At 43.5% G+C, this 17,759-nt stretch overlaps 1 protein-coding gene across 2 annotated transcripts in view; it reads left to right on the top strand.

The window, feature by feature from the left end:
- The window catches only part of AKAP12 (A-kinase anchoring protein 12), a 96,779-nt gene that overhangs the window by 61,758 nt on the left and 17,262 nt on the right, over positions 1 to 17,759 (top strand). Inside the window, exon 3 of one of the 2 annotated variants that reach the window (XM_065889057.1) lies at positions 16,445 to 16,465. The exons of the other annotated variant lie outside the window; for it this stretch is intronic. Within the exon in view, the coding sequence (XP_065745129.1) occupies positions 16,445 to 16,465 (21 nt within the window). The remainder of the gene's footprint in view (positions 1 to 16,444; positions 16,466 to 17,759) is intronic. 2 annotated transcript variants of the gene reach the window in all.

Below are 17,759 nucleotides of genomic sequence, written 5' to 3'. Positions count from 1 at the left end.
TAGCATTTTATTTATTTTAAAAAAGTCCTTTAGGGGACTTCCCAGGCGGTGCAATGGTTAAGACTCCATGCTTCCACTGCAGGACATACGGGTTCAATCCCTGTTGGGGGAAATAAGATTCCGCGTGCTGCACAGCACAGCCAAAAAAACATTCAGCCTTTTGACATTTAGGTCTGAAGGACGTTCTTAAAACAGCTCCAGTTTCACCTAATACAGCAACCCCCAAATGGTCCTGGCAATGTATATGCTAAAGCACAATGTCCCTATACTATATGGAAGGATGCTTTGATAACATAAATCCTCTGATCTATATTTGTATATATCTCTGGAAGGTGTATTCTCTGAGCTTAAGTTCTATAACTTTTTAGCCTATCGATTGAGTCTTATTCTTGAGCGCCATACTTTGAATTTTTACAAACTGTTTTCGTAATTAGTGTGTCGGTACAATGTGATATCAAGTAGACCCCCCTGCCCCCCAGTTAACAATGCATGCATTAGTTATTTTGGTGAAAATTGATATATGCTGGATTGAATTAATTGAATGAACTGGTTGCTTTAATGTGTCTTAAACCGGACATGCAGTATTTAGACTGACACCAAGTACCAGGCAGTTATCCTGCTGTATTAGTTTGGTCGGGCTGCCATAATAATATATCACAGAATGGGTGGCTTGAATATCGGAAATTTATTTTCTCACCAAGATCAAGGTGCCCTCAGGTTTAGTTTCTCTGAGGCCTCTTCTTGGCTTGTGGATGCCGGCTTCTCTCTGTGTCCTGACTGTGTCCTCACCACTGGACCGCCAGGGAATTCCCATGACCTTGGAGTTTATGCAGTAAATTTTGGTGAGCAGGACTGTGTTTTCTGGAGGGATTAGAAGTAAATTCTGTCATCCAGAATTTGGTCTTTCCTCTGTGTGTGCCCATCCCTGGTGTCTCTATGTGTCCTAATCCCCTTCTGTAAGGCACCAGGCAGAGTGGATTCGGGTCCACCCTTACAGTCTCATTTTAACTCAGTCACCTCTTTAGAAACTTTCTCTCCAAATACAGCTACGTTCTTATGTGCTGGGGCTTAATGCTTCAACATACAAATTTGGAGAGGATGCAGTTCAGCCCGGGACACCTGCCTTTATGATTGTCAGCTGGAAAGCCAGGTTTGGGACCAGGAAGCCTCCGTGGGAAGGCAGTCTGAGGCTGTCTACGCCAGGCTCCTGCCCCCACTCAGAAGGCTCTTCTGCTTAAACACGGGAAGGTTTGGGGAGTTTCTCCATAAAAGGAAACCAGTTATTCCACTGGAGTGAGAATATGCCTCCTCCAGCTGCTCCCTGCTTCTGGTGCTGCCTTCTGGGGCTACATAGAACAAACTCACCTCCCTTTTCCACATCGCGGCCCTCTGAGTATTTGAAAACATTTATCGTGTCTTTCCTTTAATCTTTTCTCTTCTAGGCAGAACCTCCCCAGAGAAGACAAGCTGTCTCACATTCAAAGAAAAATGCCAGGGCTGATATATATATTTCAGATACGGATGTGCTTGATGGAAGCTTGCCAAGCATGACGGGGTATTAATTTCAATATTCCCACTTTTAAAGAAGAGTTTATTTCTCAGACTCTTTAAAACACGAGAACAGCTTAGTCTGCGTTAAACGAAGGATTACGTACTGGAGGAATTGATTGGAGGCGAGAAGTAAATTGTTTCAGAAGTATATAAAGGAGTTCCCCTATCAAGGATGTTGCTAAAGGAGCTACTGCCACATAGAATGAAGACAGGAGAAGAAAATACCCATACACGTTGGTATTTCTAACACTGGAATCCTTAGTCACCCTTTCGGTACTTCACCCAGCATGATCATAAGCAGACAGCCTTTACGTGATAACAGTAGCTAGAGATAAGAATAAGAGAAATCCCACTTTTCAAGTCATTGTTAGTTGTAAATAAAGTGGAAGGTCGAAAAGGTCCCCTTAGCAGAGCCACGGTTCGCCCCTAAGCAGCCTCTTGCAGAGAGCCCCCGGGATTCCTCTCAAGCTCTGTGGCCTCACTTAGTAAAGCTCAGTGTACGGAAAGGTGATGTCTTCCTCGCGCTTGTCAAGTCTTGGCCCCGACCGTTCCCCCAGTTGTGTTAATTTCTGATCAGTGTTCTAACACAGTAGGATTCTATCAGTGTCATCTTGATAAATGTATTACTGTTGGCATCTGATGCTATTCTGATCTTAATCCCTTGGGTAGCCCATTATCTCACGGAGTCCTTTTTGTCCTCCGTGTTCGGAAGATCTAACAATGATGGATCTTCATGTGAATCCACTTATTCAACATGCTGGGTTCGTGTGACCTCTTTCCGTCTAGAAACTCATGCACTTCATTTGTAGGAAGTTATGTCTTCCATTTCCCTCTTTTTCTTTGCTCTCTTTCCGAGATTACTATTGTTCAGATTTTAGAACTTCTAGAATGATTCTAAGTAAAACTTTTTTTTTCCTCTGGTTTGTATCTTTTTACTCTTGGAGAACGTCCTCGAGAATAGATTTCATCTTGTCACTATATTTTTAATTTCTAAGAACTGATTTTTTTGTTCTAAACATTCATTCCTTTTTTTTTTGGACTGTGCTGAGTGGCTTGCGGGATCTTAGTTCCCCGACCAGGGAGATTGAACCTGGGCCCTCAGCAGTGAAAGCTGGGAGTCCTAACCACTGGACCGCCAGGGAATTCCCATGACCTTGGAGTTTATGCAGTAAATTTTGGTGAGCAGGACTATGTTTTCTGGAGGGATTAGAAGTAAATTCTGTCATCCAGAATTTACTCTTTGTCTAGGCAGTGAATTCTACCTTGACTTTAAAAAAAGATATACTTTTAAAGATCACACTCTAGATTTGTAGAAAAGTTGTCTTTACAAGTAAATTTTAATTCATGTGACTACAGGTTAAATAAATGTATTACTCCTTCAAGTGTAAATTTTTGCTTTGCAATTATTTTTGAAGCCAGTCTAAATATACTAGCTGACCTTTTAAGTAAAAAAAAAAAAAGTCATTTTAAGCACTTTATCATTGTGTATGATTACAGTAAAAGTTGCTGGGAAAATAATAGATTTGAATATATTCACTCAAATTAAGAGATAATGAAAGAGACAGATGTACCAATTAAATCTATCAATGGCAATTTAATTCCTTGCCGCTTAGAGACCAGCAGGAACTCGTGTAGTCAAACCAAGTTAGGTTTGTTTAGCCTCTGCTGTGCTGAGGGAGGATTCTAGGCACGGGTGGCTCAGTAATGGAGTAATGTGGGAGGTGGGAGGACTTTTATTATAGAGTTTGGGCTTATGCTGGATGATTCTGAGAAAACAAAGGAGTCATCTCTAGATTGGATGCTGAAGTAAGGGCAGTTCTGTGATTGGATAGCTTGGTTGTTTCTGTCCAGGAGGCAAGGAGATGGAAGCAGGGCTAGAATTGTCATTGCAGGGGACTTCCCTGGCGGTCCAGTAGTTAAGACTCCGCGCTTCCAGAGCAGGGGGTGCAGGTTGCACCCCTGGTCGGGGAACTAAGATCCCACATGAATTGTCATTGGGAAATGAGTTAGCATAAAGGAGGGATGTTCAGTTATTTTTGGAGTTTTAGAAGTTGTGCTCTGGCCATATGTGGCTGTTGAACCCTTGGAATGTGGCTGATCCTATTTGAGATGTGTTCTACATGTGAAATAGTACAAAAAAGGAATGTAAAATATTTCCCTAATAATTTTTCTTATTGAGTACCTATTGACGTAACCGGACATACTGGGTTTGATAAAATATATTAAAATTAACCTCAAGTGTTTATTTTTATTCTTTTTAATGTGACTACCGGAAAATTTAAAGTTGGGGATTCCCTGGCAGTCCAGTGGTTAGGACTTGGCGCTTTCACTGCCCGGGCGGCAACTAACATCCTGCAAGTCATGCTGGGCGCCCAAAAAAAGAAAGAAAATTTAAAGCCTTGCATGTGGCTTGCTGACAGGCTCACATCACAATTCAGATGGACAACTGTGGAATGTCAGTGGGTCTTGGGTAGGTAATTATCATTATTTCTTCCCAGTGTGAACCTTCAGCTGGCCCCTCGCTCCCACTCCTTTTGAGAAAGACTTCAGGCAAATCAAAGATTGTCTCATTCTCTTCTGAAAAATCGAGAGGGAGCCTCAGGTTAATTACTTTTAGTGCAAGATGATGCTTCTCTTATTAGGATGCATTTCTGAGAAATTGATGATAAAGGGTATTCTTGCTTTTTACAGAAGTATTTTTCAAAGGACTTTTTAATAAATTTTTTTTTTTTTAATTTTTTTTTTGTGGTACACGGGCCTCTCACTGTTGTGGCCTCTCCTGTTGCGGAGCACAGGCTCCGGACGCGCAGGCTCAGCGGCCATGGCTCACGGGCCCAGCCGCTCCGCGGCATGTGGGATCTTCCCGGACCGGGGCACGAACCCGTGTACCCTACATCGGCAGGCGGACTCTCAATCACTGCGCCACCAGGGAAGCCCCAAAGGACTTTTTAAAATGAGACTTAACTATATTTAAAGCTGTATTTCTCAACCTTCTTTTCGTTACCGCTGCCCTGCCCCACTGAGTCTTTTCAGACATTTTTTTCCCTAACGGTCCCCGCCCCCCACCTAATATTTTAATAGAAGAGATATACTGCATATCAGGTTATGTAATATCTATATCTATCTAAATATGTATGTATGTATATATATATACATATACACGCACATACACACACACATATATACATATATATATATATACATATATATATGTATATATATATATATATAAAATCTGTGCTTCATATATAAAGAGTAAGATGAACCATGAACTAATTTTTACCCCATGGGGGAATGTGTAGTTTAAAGTAAGCACAATATCTAACATTTATTATGCTTTTAGAATACACTCAGTAGTGCCGAGGCTAACCTTTATTTGCACCTCAGAATAACATTAGCATGGGTGGTGTATTTATTCCCCCGTCCGTTGAAGCCCAGAGCCCAGAGATTTAAAAGAATATTTTACCCCGGCCACATTGCTATTAGAAGAATGAGAACTACAATTAGTTTCTCAACACTTTGGAATCTTCTTTAGACTAAACCAAAGATGAGAGTTCAGAGTCCTAAGAGGAATAGAAGAGTTGAACACAAAGCACTCAGGAAAGAATTTGGAATCTATGCAGATACTTGACCAAATTTGGTAGTGAAACATCTTTTTGCTTATTTCCTAATTTTTAAAAGATCACACTTTGACTTTAACCTGCTTGCTAATTTATATATTCCATGATCGGGAGTTGATCATGGTTTAGACTGCCTTGCATTTTTAATGGAAAATCAGAGGTATTGCTCTAAGGTTCAAAGTCCAGCAGTGCTGGACCACCCCGTGCAACCCCAAGCTGGATGTCAAAGGTGCCTGCATTCTAACCGTGAAAGTAACAGAGGTTGTTGTAGAAGATGTGTAAAGTGTTGGAGACTATCAGGGCAGAAATTACCCATAATTCCACTGTGGTTGGCTTTTGTTAGTCTTCTTTCTGGGCTCTTTTCTTCCTCACCTTCACTTATGTGCAGATATATATGCATTTTAGAAAGCAAAGATTCTATTGAATATATAGTTTATATACTGAACAAAGAGGTGTGTGTCTTTCTATATCCATGTAAGCATTTCTCCTTGTCATTAACTGCTTCAAACATGTTGTTTTGCCAGATAGTCCACTGAAGAGTTAAATGTACTATTTTCCTAGTATTGGGACACTTAGGTTCTTTAAACATTATATGTCCCAAGCAGTTAAATTTTCATACATAAATCTATACTTTCATTTGGTATAGCTAATAAAAGCAGAATTGCCAAAGCAAAAAATATAAAAACATGTGAACTCAGTAAGAGGAGAAATAAACTTATTCTGCGTCACTTTTATTACTTGGATTGAGTTTTTTAATAATTTTCCCCTTGACTCGTTTTTTTTCTTCTTTTTTCTTTTTTTTGGATAAATTATCTTAAGTGACTTTTAAATCCCCCTTAGCTTTTCTATTGTATTACAATAGTCCCTTTGAGGAGCTAGTCTTCAGATTATTTGTCTTGAGGATTTTGAATCAAAATAACCATGTCTACACAAACATGTCCAACTCAACTGGACCGTAAAATCCAATTAGCTGGTATTTGTCTGTGTTCATAGCAGAGCAGCAGAGACTTGAAAATACACTGAGCCCAGGAGAACCTGCCCAATGCATTTAATTCAGTGTAGATATTCATCTTCTTCATGGTTATTGGTTTGCAGCGGCTTCTAACTCAACCTGAGATTATCTCTGAAGCATTTTAAAGGGGTAACAGTGCAGAGATGCTCCTTTAGAGCTCACCTGCCCTTTGCAGCCAGAGGAAAAGTGACCTCACTGGGTTTGAGTTTATCTTCCTCCGAGTGTAAAACTGGGGTGAAAAGAAAACGGAAGGATGGGGTGATGGGCGGGGGCTGGATTTGGTGTGAGTCCAAGTCAACAGTTCCCGATGTTGCTCATTTTTGGGTTAAATACTCACGCCTCCTTGGAAGAAGTTAATGAACATAGTGTCAGTGCTAATCCTGGTGTCTTGGTCCTTGTCTTTATTGCAGCGTTTTGTCCACTAGTCCAGCCTCTCCTGACTGCGAGGCTTCCTCAGCTCTCATCCTGAGTCACCACTTTGTGAGTTGTGTCCGACTGTTTCCACTATTTCCATCTCCTAATCCTCTCCACTCTGGGCTTCTGATGCCATTTTCTCCTTGATGGCCACTAATCTCTGTTCATTCTCAGAGCCCTTCTTCAGATTCCTCTTCCTCAGGGTTCCAGACCTTTGACTTCACCTGCCTCCTACCATTCTGATGATCTCAGAGATGCACGTGGCTGCTGCTGCCTTCCTGCATCCAACAGTGGGTGGTGTAACTTTTGACTCCTTCCCCTCCTTGGTCACCACGGTTTCCATCAATTTTATTTCTAGAGCATCTTCCTCCTTGTCATTACTGCCTGCTTACTTTTTCTAAATCACAGTTCAAATTTTGTGCCACCAACTCTACTCTAAAACCTCCAATGATTCCCTGCAGCCTCCAGAACTCATACAAAATTCTTTTTTTTTTTCTTAAAAAAACAGCTTTAATGAAATAGTCACATACCATGCAATTGATCCATTTAAAGTATAATGTCTGGGACTTCCCTGCTGGCACAGTGGTTAAGAATCCGCCTGCCAGTGCAGGGGACACGGGTTCAAGCCCTGGTCCGGGAAGATCCCACATGCCGCGGAGCAACTAAGCCCATGCACCACAACTAATGAGCCTGCAAGCCACAACTATTGAGCCCACGTGTCACAACTACTGACGCCTGCGCACCTGGAGCCCGTGTTTCACGACAAAAGAAGCCACCACAATGAGAAGCCTGCGCACCGCATCGAAGAGTAACCCCTGCTCGCCGCAACTAGAAAAAGCCTGCATGCAGCAATGAAGACCCAATGCGTCCAAAAAAAAAAAAAAAAGTATACATGTCAGTGGTTTTTAGTATATTCACAGAATTGTACCACCATCACCACAATCAATTTTAGCACATTTTCATTTCCTCGTAAAGAACCCCCTTACCTGTTAGCAGTCTTTCCAACTCTTTGGTTCTGAGTAACCGCTACTCCACTTTATGTCTTTATAGATTTGCCTGTTTCTAATGGAATTAAATAATATGAGACTGCGTGCTCTTTTGTGACTAGCTTCTTTCACTTAGCAATATTTTTTCAGTGGTTCTCCATGTTATAACATGTATAAATAGTCCATTTCTTTTTGTTGCTGAATAATGTTCCATTGGAAAGATAAACCAGATTTTATTCTTCCATGCATCAGTTGATGGACATTTGGGTTACTTCTACTTTTATGCCTGCTATAAATAATGCTGCTACCAATATTCTTGTACAAGTTTTTGTGTGGACGTAGGTTTTCACTTTTCTTGGGTATATATCTAGGAGTAGAATTGCTGGGTCACACGGTAAATCTATGTTTAACATTTTGAGGAATTGCCAGACTGTTTTCCAAAGCAGCTGCACCTTTTACCTTCCCACTACCAATGTATGAGGGTCCAGTTTCTCCTTTCTTTGTTATATTGTCTGCCTTTCTGATTACAGCCATCCTAGCGAGTGTGAATTGATATCTCATTGTGGGGTTTGATTTGCATTTCCCTAATGGCTCACGATGTTGAGCATCTTTTCACGTGCTCATCAGTCATTTGTGTTATCTACCTTAGAGGAACGTCAGCTCAGATCCTTCATCCTTTCTTTTTTTTGGCCACACTGCACAGCTTGTGGGATCTTAGTTCCCTGACCAGGGATTGAACCCGGGCCACGGCAGTGAAAGCGCTGAGTCCTAACCACTGGACCGCTGAGGAATTCCTGATCCATTTTTTAATTGGGTTATTTGTTACAAAGTTCTTAAGGTGTTATTCAAAGCCCTTCATAATCTGGCCTCCAATGTAATCTTTCTTGTCTCATTTCCAGTTATCACCTCTGTCCCTCCCTTCTCCTGGTCTCCCCAAGTAGACTCTGAGCCTGTAGCTATAAAGAACTCACTTATATTCCCTAAACGTTGTGTTCCGTCGTGCCTTTCCGCATGCTGTTCCCTCTGTGGGACTGCCTTCCTCTGGGCCTCAGGTAGGGCTATCCCCTCACATCCCCCATCCTTTCAGAGGCTAGCAGAGATGATACCTGAGGTGGGTTAAACTGGAGCGTGCGTGCTTCTTCCTTTGGTGTGTCTACCACCCAAGACTGAGCTCCCCGAGGTCAAGGACAGTATCCAATTGTATCCCTAGGGACTTAGCATAATTAACGTGGAGTAAGAACTTGGTAAATATTTGTTGAATGAACCATGAAGTTTTGGGAAAACACGTTTTTTTTCATCCACCTATTTATGATATTGGTAAACATTTTCCCGTCGTTTTTGCTTTGGGTGATGACGTCTTCCTCTAAAAATTCTGATGTAACAAAAACAAGCAAATAGGGAATGAAAGTAGTAACCAGAGAAAGTTGCCTGCATTGTACACTGACCTCAAGTCTGATCTTTACTCCAGCTTTTATCCTGATTGATGACCTTTCTTTGTAAATCCAAGACACACAGCGGCTTATCGGGCAGCCTGCCACATGCCCTGTCCTTGATTACTCTTCAAGGTGGATGGAGGTCAAAGGAGGACTGTCTGCTAAGAGAGGCAACAACTTGCCACGTGATCCCTTGCTCTGCTTTCTGGTTTAAACCACCACTCCAAGAATATCAAACGGGCTGTGTCACTGTCTTCACCAATGTCTTGAAAAGAAACAGAAAGTTTATGCACCAAAGCTGAATAGCGATACATTTACCTTTTTAAATGTTGTTGTTGTTTTTTAATTTTATTTTTTATTTATTTATCTTTGACTGCGTTGGGTCTTCATTGCTGCACCCGGGCTTTCTCTAGTTGCGGCGAGCGGGGGCTACTCTTCATTGCGGTGCGCGGTCCTCTCGTTGCAGTGGCTTCTCTTGTTGCGGAGCATGGGCTCTAGGTGTGCGGGCTTCAGTAGTTGTGGCTCACAGGCTCTGGGCACGCAGGCTCAGTAGTTGTGGCGCACGGGCTTAGTTGCTCCGCGGCACGTGTGATCTTCCGGGACCAGGGCTCAAACCCATGTCCCCTGCCTTGGCAGGCCTATTCTTAACCACTGTGCCACCAGGGAAGCCCTGGACCTTGCATTTGTAACTAGTGATGTTTCTTCCATTCAGCTCAGGCGAACAGCTGATGCCGGTCCTATTGTTAGAATTTGGACTTTTTAGAAAGGAAAGGAGCTGGTGGCACAGCCAAGCAAGGGGAGAATCAACAGATGCACCCAGAACTTGAATATGTGTATTTCAGGCGGTGCCGGACGATAGCCATCTGTGGTCCCCAACTGCTGGTGCTGAGAAATGATGCAGAGCTGGGAGGTCAGATCCTGGAGGTAGCCCAGGCCGATACACACGCTTGGGAAGGCTGTAGACCACTCATTTAGTGTACAGTGGTCTACATTAAATGCAGCCTTCAGGGTCGGCTTTATCCGTGATTTGCACAGCTAGGACTCTCGCGGGTTGGGGGTGGGGTGGCAGAGAGAGGAATGTGGAGCTGCCCAGACCCCTTAACTCTGTGGACTGCACAGGGACCATTAACACCAGCAACGTTTCAGCTAGGGAAGATAAAGGTTAGGAAACTGCTAAGTGGCTCACTCTGGGAATCAGCTCCCAGGCCTCAGGACAAGGCGCATCACTCCCTGTTCCCACTTGGACGTATGGCCAGGCTGGGCGTTCGCCAGAACATGAGGGAAATCCAATCTATGGAGGCTGAACTGATTTCTGTAACAAGGTCTGGTTGCCAGAAACGGTGCCGCCTTAACCTTGCTCGGTGTAGGCCTGATAGGGTGCGTAGCGCCCCCTGGTGGCCAGAGGGAGCAACTACGTGCCATGCCAGCCAACAAGTCTGTGCTCATTAGCATTTTCTTTTCTTTTCTTTTTCTTTTAATTCTTGGCCGCGTTGGGTCTTCATTGCTGCACGCGGGCCTTTTCTAGTTGCAGAAAGTGGGGACTACTCTTCGTTGCGGTGCACAGGCTTCTCATTGCGGTGGCTTCTCGTTGCAGAGCATGGGCTCTAGGCACACAGGCTTCAGTAGTTGTGGCACGTGGGAGTAGTGTGGCTCGCGGGCTCTAGAGTGCAGGCTCAGTAGTTGTGGCGCACGGGCTTAGTTGCTCCACGGCATGTGGGGTCTTCCCGGACCAGGGCTTGAACCCGTGTCCCCTGCATTGGCAGGCGGATTCCTAACCACTGCACCGCCAGCGAAGCCCTTATTAGCCTTTCTTGATAATTCTGTTCCCCTCCCCCCTCCTCTTTCCTGTGCCCACTCTGGTCCACTCCAAGCCCCCCACCTTCCTCCCTGCCCCCGAGCAATGATGAACAAAATCTTCACTGCCTGAAGAAAAAAAGGAATAGTAAACCTTTCTTTTGTTTACTTAGGGGGAGAGCCTGTGCTAATGGGGTCAGACAGGCAAGGCATGAAGAGATAAAGAGAAAAAGGATGAAAAAAGAAACAAACCCAGGAGGGCCTAAATGGAAATAGTGTGTCAAAATCGTAAGAACCCCCCAACTTATCCTGTGTCTTTATATAGAACAAATCTGAAAAAAAGATTTTACAAATTTAGGGCTGCTTGAAGTTTTCTGAACTTTAAATGTCGGCTCTGACTGATTTTCATGCTGTGTGCCTGTATGTTAGAGATGCCATAGTGTCTCCAAATTGGAATACGGCATAGTTTGAAAGTTTAACTAACTTCTACCATGGCTTGGCGTGGGGCGGGGCGGGGCGGGGAACAGACGTAATGCTCATGTATCTAGACTTTGAAAAAGTTGCCTGGACCAAGTGTTGAAGACACATGTTCGCCTTGTAACAGCCCTTCTCAGAGAGTTCAGGAAACAGGACAGCTGAGGGTTGCCAACCCCGGATCAGCGCAGTGTGTGTGCCTGTGTGAGAAGCAGGTGGTGAAAATATAAAAAGCTATAGGTGCTAAAAAGGAAAGAGCGTTTTTGCACCTCATCAGCCTCTAAACAAACATAAGGGTACGGAACACAGTCTTTTTTTTTAAATGGCAGTGGGATTTAATATCTGTGTGGTTATTTCCTTTAAGTAATATTAAGAGCTAAGAGACAAGTATATCGGTGCCAGGAATGAAGTAACGGTTTAGATAAAATGCCGCTGACTCTGGTCTTACTCATCCCAGCAACTCGGAAACCCTCCCTGGGTCTCTCTGCAGAGCCTTACTGACCACGAACAGAGGCCAGCTACAGGGAGGGCTCCTCTCCTTTACAGCGAAACACATGACTGGAGAGCGCCGAGCCCAGTCCCGGAGCGCAGGGAGGGCGGGCCAGCCCCGGGCCCCCAGCCCGCAGGCCCGGATGGGTGGGTGAGTCCTTGCATAATTAGCCAGGGAAATGCAGCCTCAGTCCGCTTGCGACTGCAGCTCCGCGGGCACCTCTGGCTCTCCCTGATCTTCCGAAGGTGGCCTGGCGCTTCGTTCTTGCGGGTCACAGGGTAGACTGCCGGGGGAGGGGGAGGGGCGCCGGCAAGACCCCGTGCCGCCCCAGCCAACCGCCCGAAGAGGCCGAGGGCGGCCGCTCTTCCCGCTCGGAGTGCGCCGTCCAAGATGCTGGGGATCATCACCATCACAGGTAAGGCGGAAGCCGGGTCAGCTGTGTCCTGCCTCCGTGGCAGGTGGAGGAACCTGCATTTGGACATGGGCGGGTCGGGGGCCGCAGGGCAGCGGCTGGACATCCTGATGGGCGTTTAACGCTCTCACTGTGCTGACTTTTTGATCAGAAGATCATTCTCTTTTGGGCTCAGCAGGCACCAAGCAAACCCAACGTTTTCTTTTTGCCTCTGCAGGAATCTTCCTGACCCGGGCCCGGGGGAGACCTGGAATGCATTTTGGGAGGGGTTGCACCTCTTCCCCTGGTGGAGGGGAACGACAACCCCACCCCAACAGATGCATGTTAGATTGGGGTGAATTTGAAAACAGGTTGTGAAAGCCTAATTGCTTGCTATAGTCATTTAAAAAAGGTAAATTCCTGTTGTTGAGAAATTGCAGTATTTGACATTTTGACCTGCTTATTAGGAACTGGCAATGAAGGTACACTTGGCCATTTAGGGGATGAAAATGTTATCTCTGGTTTGTGTGGTGGGTGTTTTTTTGGCGGGGGGCGAGTAGAAAGGGATAGCTCTATTGCTTTGGTAGGCAAAAGGAGACACATCAGGTCTTGCCTTGAAAAACTGTGTCCCAACCTGGGACAGGATTTAATGAGGAGCTTCATAAGGATACTTCACGAGCGGAGTTGCTGACAAGATGAGGGTGTGTGCGGGGTCTCAGGTGGCTGGTTTCCTAACCTTGAGGAGCTTCTCTGGTTCCTTCAATCTGGCCTGGGATGGTTTCTTGGCTGTGCTGATTAGCAACTGTTCGAATCCACCCTTTGGAACTCAGGGAAGGTCATGGAGGCTGGAGTCTTGCCTGGTCTCAGGACTTAATGAAGCTCAGGTTCTTGATGTCTCATCGCAGAGAGAATTCAGTGAGAGACAAAGTGATAGGTAAGAAGCGGATTTATTTAGAGGGAAACACACTCCACAGGACAGAGTGTGGCCCATCTCAGAAGGTGAGAAAGGCCTGTGTGGTGGTTCTCATAAAGCCATAGTTACTGTAAAATTGGTGACTAACAGGCAACAGTATTTGGGCAGTGAATAATAAAAATGTATGTTTCTTAAGCTTGCTTTCTAGAAATCTGGCTGTTGAGTGTGAATGATAATATTTAATACCTACCTCCAGCAAATAAGTTACAGACATCAAACTTGTGGAACGTACTCAGAGCCCTTCTTGCTTGTCATTTGACCTTCTCATGATGATGTACTGTAGCCTGAATCCTTAGGAACCTGCCTGTTTTCTCCTCCTTTCTGCCTTTTGCCTCCATCAAAATTCAACTCCATTTGCTAATTTAGGTTTATAAGACCAGCTCTTCTCTAAATATTTGAGATCTTTGTTCTCCAAATACATGTTTTCTTAAAAGGGCAGTATAGAATTTCTAGGACTTAAAATTTTTCTCCGTATCTCTCACGTCCTATAGATGAGCTTGTTTACTTTGAAATTTCCTTAAAATTCCTTCCGCAAGTTAACTCAACTTGCCTTTCTACCCTGTACGTAGCGTGAAAATTTACGATACCTAGAAAGTATTATTAGACTACACAAAACTTAAAAATTAAAAACACAAAATGCATTTTTTCCCCAGATCATTAATTTTTCTATGAATGAGATATATAAATGCTCAACCCTGAGATAGCCTGCCTGGGAGTGTGATTTGTGCGGTGTCACAGCTGGGGGTGGGGCTTCTATGATCATGACTTTTTCCGGGTGCTTTTTGTGTACAGTATAATCTTTATTATATTCACTATTTGATGAGTTCAGCACATGCTCAGTTTCTTATGGGAAAGGAAGGTGGTCCTTTTTAAGCAGAAGTTGAGTTAACAAACTTGGGATACTTGGGGGCTTTAAAAAATTGGTTCAGATAATCCTAATGGGATGCTAAATGAATGGAAACAGTTGCAAGGGCTGTCTAATTTTTAAGGCAGCTTTAAATAATTGGGTCAATTGCTTTCTGAGTTTTATTACAATGTTGGTATGAAGGATGTGGCAAAATATTGTGTTTTTTCCTGGTAAAAAGAAAGTGTGCAGAATATCTTAAATTCCAAAAGGTTTATAGCAAATAAACATTTCATAATGGAAGAAGTAAAAATTAAAAAGGAGTTTCAACCGTCTTTTTTTTTTTTCCTCTGCAAGTTATTCTGATGAGGAAGATTTACAATCAATAGTCTTTAAATAACTGGTCAGAATCTTGAAAAGCAATGAAGGCTTTTAAAATTGGCATTCAGGATTAATTGAATAGCAAAGGTTTTTGTAACTTCGGGATTGCTCATTTAAATAATGTAGCAGAGGGACTTCCCTGATGGTTCAGTGGTTAGAACCCCTCGCTGCCAATGCAGGGGGCCTGGGTTCCATCCCTGGTAGGGGAACTAGATCCCCCCATGCTGCAACTAAGAGCCTGAATGCCACAACTAAAGATCCCGCATGCAGCAACTAAGATCCAGCGTAGCCTAAATAAATAATTTTTAAAAAATAAATAATATAGGAGAAAGTTATTCTCGGCTGCTTTAGTAGGACTGCCTTATGTGAGAATGTGTTTCAGTTTCACAATTAATAGGAAGGAAGCAGGATTGATGACATTTTTGTAGAACTGCTTAGGAATGAGTTTTCATTTTGTGAAGCACGGAAAGCTGTCACCTAATACTGACCATTATTCTCCCCTCCTCAGACCCTGTGTGCACAACCCCCTGAAGTGAATACAGCAGACCTTCAAGTAGGAGATGATTGATTATTCACATCACATTCTGTTGCCTTTCCTGAAGTCTTTCCCTCACATCATGTTAGCAGTAGCTTAGTTTAAGAACTAGAAAATAAGTAATTGGACACGATGATGAAAGAGGTATCCCCTCCCCACCCATGTATCAGTGGCATGCCAGCAAAAAAACAAAAAAAACCACCTTTTTGAATTAGGAAAATATCTTTCCTGTTTTCCCTAACTCACACACAGTATTGAGACAAAATATAGAGTTATCTTGAGGAATTAGGGCAGCAGTATTCTCTATCTCTAAAGTAAACTGGGAAGAAAGAATCCTCCAATATTCACAAAAGTTCTAGATGATTGATAATGCACTTCTTTATGCAAATCACAAATCCCCCCCACATGGCTGCTTCTCTCTGCTGTGCAGGCAGACTAGTTATCAAGGGATTTGTGAAACCTGAAATTAATACCCTCACAACTCTGGCCCAGTAACTGCCGTGTACCGAGTGCCCACTCTGAGGTGGCCATTATTATGATTTCCCACAAAAATCCTGCAAAAAGTGGTTTTTGTAACCCCCTTTTTAACATGAAAACTAAGTTTCTCTGTGTTCCACAGCTACTAAGAAGCACAGCTGTGGGCTTCCCTGGTGGCGCAGTGGTTGAGAGTCCGCCTGCGGATGCAGGGGACGCGGGTTCGTGCCCCGGTCCGGGAAGATCCCACATGCCGTGGAGCGGCTATGCCTGCGAGCCATGGCCACTGAGCCTGCGCGTCCGGAGCCTGTGCTCCGCAATGGGAGAGGCCACAACAGTGAGAGGCCCGCGTACCGCAAAAAAAAAAAAAAAAAAAGCACAGCTGTAGAATAGCTTGTAAAGAACCTCTTTCTCGTTGTGTAACGGATGCTGATTTGATTTCGTGGTGCCCACATTTTTACATGCCTGCCCAGGTTATAAGGGACCACGGGACGTCACTATCAAGGCCAGGGCCGATGATGAGCATCACCTGTATGCTCCTGTGTGGGGTTTTGCTTCTCTGAGTTTCAACCCCAGTTACACATCTCCCCTTGGAGGTTTCGTGGTTGATCAGCATTAGAATGAGAATAGTTGGTTGGGTGTGTAAGATATAGAGATGGATTTAGAATGTGGAGAATTCCTGGAAAAATTTCAGGGCAATGCTGCAAATCATGGGGGAAAGTTAACCAGTTCCAGATGTCACAGCAAGCAGCCCCAATTTGCGTGGGGAACGGAGAGCATGGGTTATACTAAACCTTAAAAAAAAATCAATGTTATAGCTGTTTACAATATTGCACTTTTTATCTGACAAATATATCTATCTAAGTTTGGATAAAAACATTAACATTTTGTAATCTATAATATGACATATTTCTTAACGGTTTTTTTTTCTTTTAAACCTCTAAAGTAAAAGAAAACAAGTCATACTTTTATCTCTTAATCTCTGAGTCTTTGGAAGAGTGAGAAAAGAATGCTGATCTCGCAGCTTTTGGACCCATAAATGCTTGTTGCATTTTGTGGAGCTTGGGAGCAGGGTGTCTGCGCGGGAAGCAGGGTTCAGTACAGGACCTTTAACCTCTGGGACTTGGAAGACCCTTTGGGACTTGGAAGGTGGAGGATTATGAAATTGTTCACAGGGAAAATGTATATTCGCCCATACTCATAGATCTCCTGTGCTTGATTTTATGAATTGGCATTGACTGGACATTTATCTGCAGATAAGCATGGTTTAGTAGACGATAACACCGAAAAAGGAAAAGCTTTGACAATTCTCTTCCAAAGTGGAATTTCTGTCCGCAAAATGCTTTCAAGTTTTGGTTTCTTTTGACGCTACTGAAGATAAAGCTATTCGTATATTTTCGCACTTATTTGACTTCATTAATGTTCTGTAGGTTTTCTAAGCCTTGGAAGGGCTTGTTAAGCTGTTCAAAACATTAAACAACTCATATTACTATTACAGATATGCTATAAGTTTTCCTATTATGTAGTACCTGAGGATAGCTTATACTTTTAAAAGTAAAAATATCGGGGCAGAAAGTATGTACTACCAGCTGTCATTTTTCTTCTCCGTTTCACTTTCCATACTTTTTTCTTTAAGGAGACCTTTCCGGACTTCCCTGGCGGCCCAGTGGTTAAGACTCCGCACTTCCACTGCCGGGGGCCAGGGTTCGATCCCTGGTTGAGGAACTAAGATCCCACAAGCGGCGCAGTGTGGCTAAAAAAAAGAAAAGAAAAGGAGACCTTTCATTTGTCTTAGAAAAACACAAAGACAAACAAAAAGCTTATTCAAAGTCTTTGATAAAACTTCAGAAGCTGCACCATCGCTTCACCCGTCACTCGCCTTTATCTTTTCTGCATCTATAAAGCTGTATGTCCACCCTAAAGAGCCTCCTTCTGGGGCATATGCAGAAAATTAAGTGAGTGAAAGCACTTCCTATGTCATTTTTAAATCATCTTTTTCTTTTCCAAGTAATGTTTCCAACGTAGTAACACTCACTCACAAAGGCATATGACTAGAATCTCCTCCCAGAAAAAGGGACTAGAAATATTTGGTTTCTATGTTGATGTTTATTTACGAAGCAAGACTTATGACGTTGATGCCACTAACGGTTTTAGTGGAAAACCATGTTGACACAAATCACGTGTCCAGGTAAGACTGTGTTTAGGGTGCTGCCGATAAGTGCGGGGATCCTTGCAAGAACTGTAGTATTTTCTTGCCCTTTGAAGTGTCTGCGGGGTGGGGAGAGGACCAGTGACAAGCAGGACTGCATGGAGATGAAGCATTTGCTGGTTCCGCCTCCTAGAGCTTTCCCAGTTGACACATTGACCGACTCCCTTTCCCAGCCTTT

The sequence above is a fragment of the Phocoena phocoena genome, chromosome 12, assembly GCF_963924675.1.
Source record: "Phocoena phocoena chromosome 12, mPhoPho1.1, whole genome shotgun sequence".
NCBI classification, from domain to species: domain Eukaryota; kingdom Metazoa; phylum Chordata; class Mammalia; order Artiodactyla; family Phocoenidae; genus Phocoena; species Phocoena phocoena.
The sequence above is the reverse complement of the archived record's forward strand: the minus strand, read 5'-3'. Positions and strand labels throughout refer to the sequence as shown.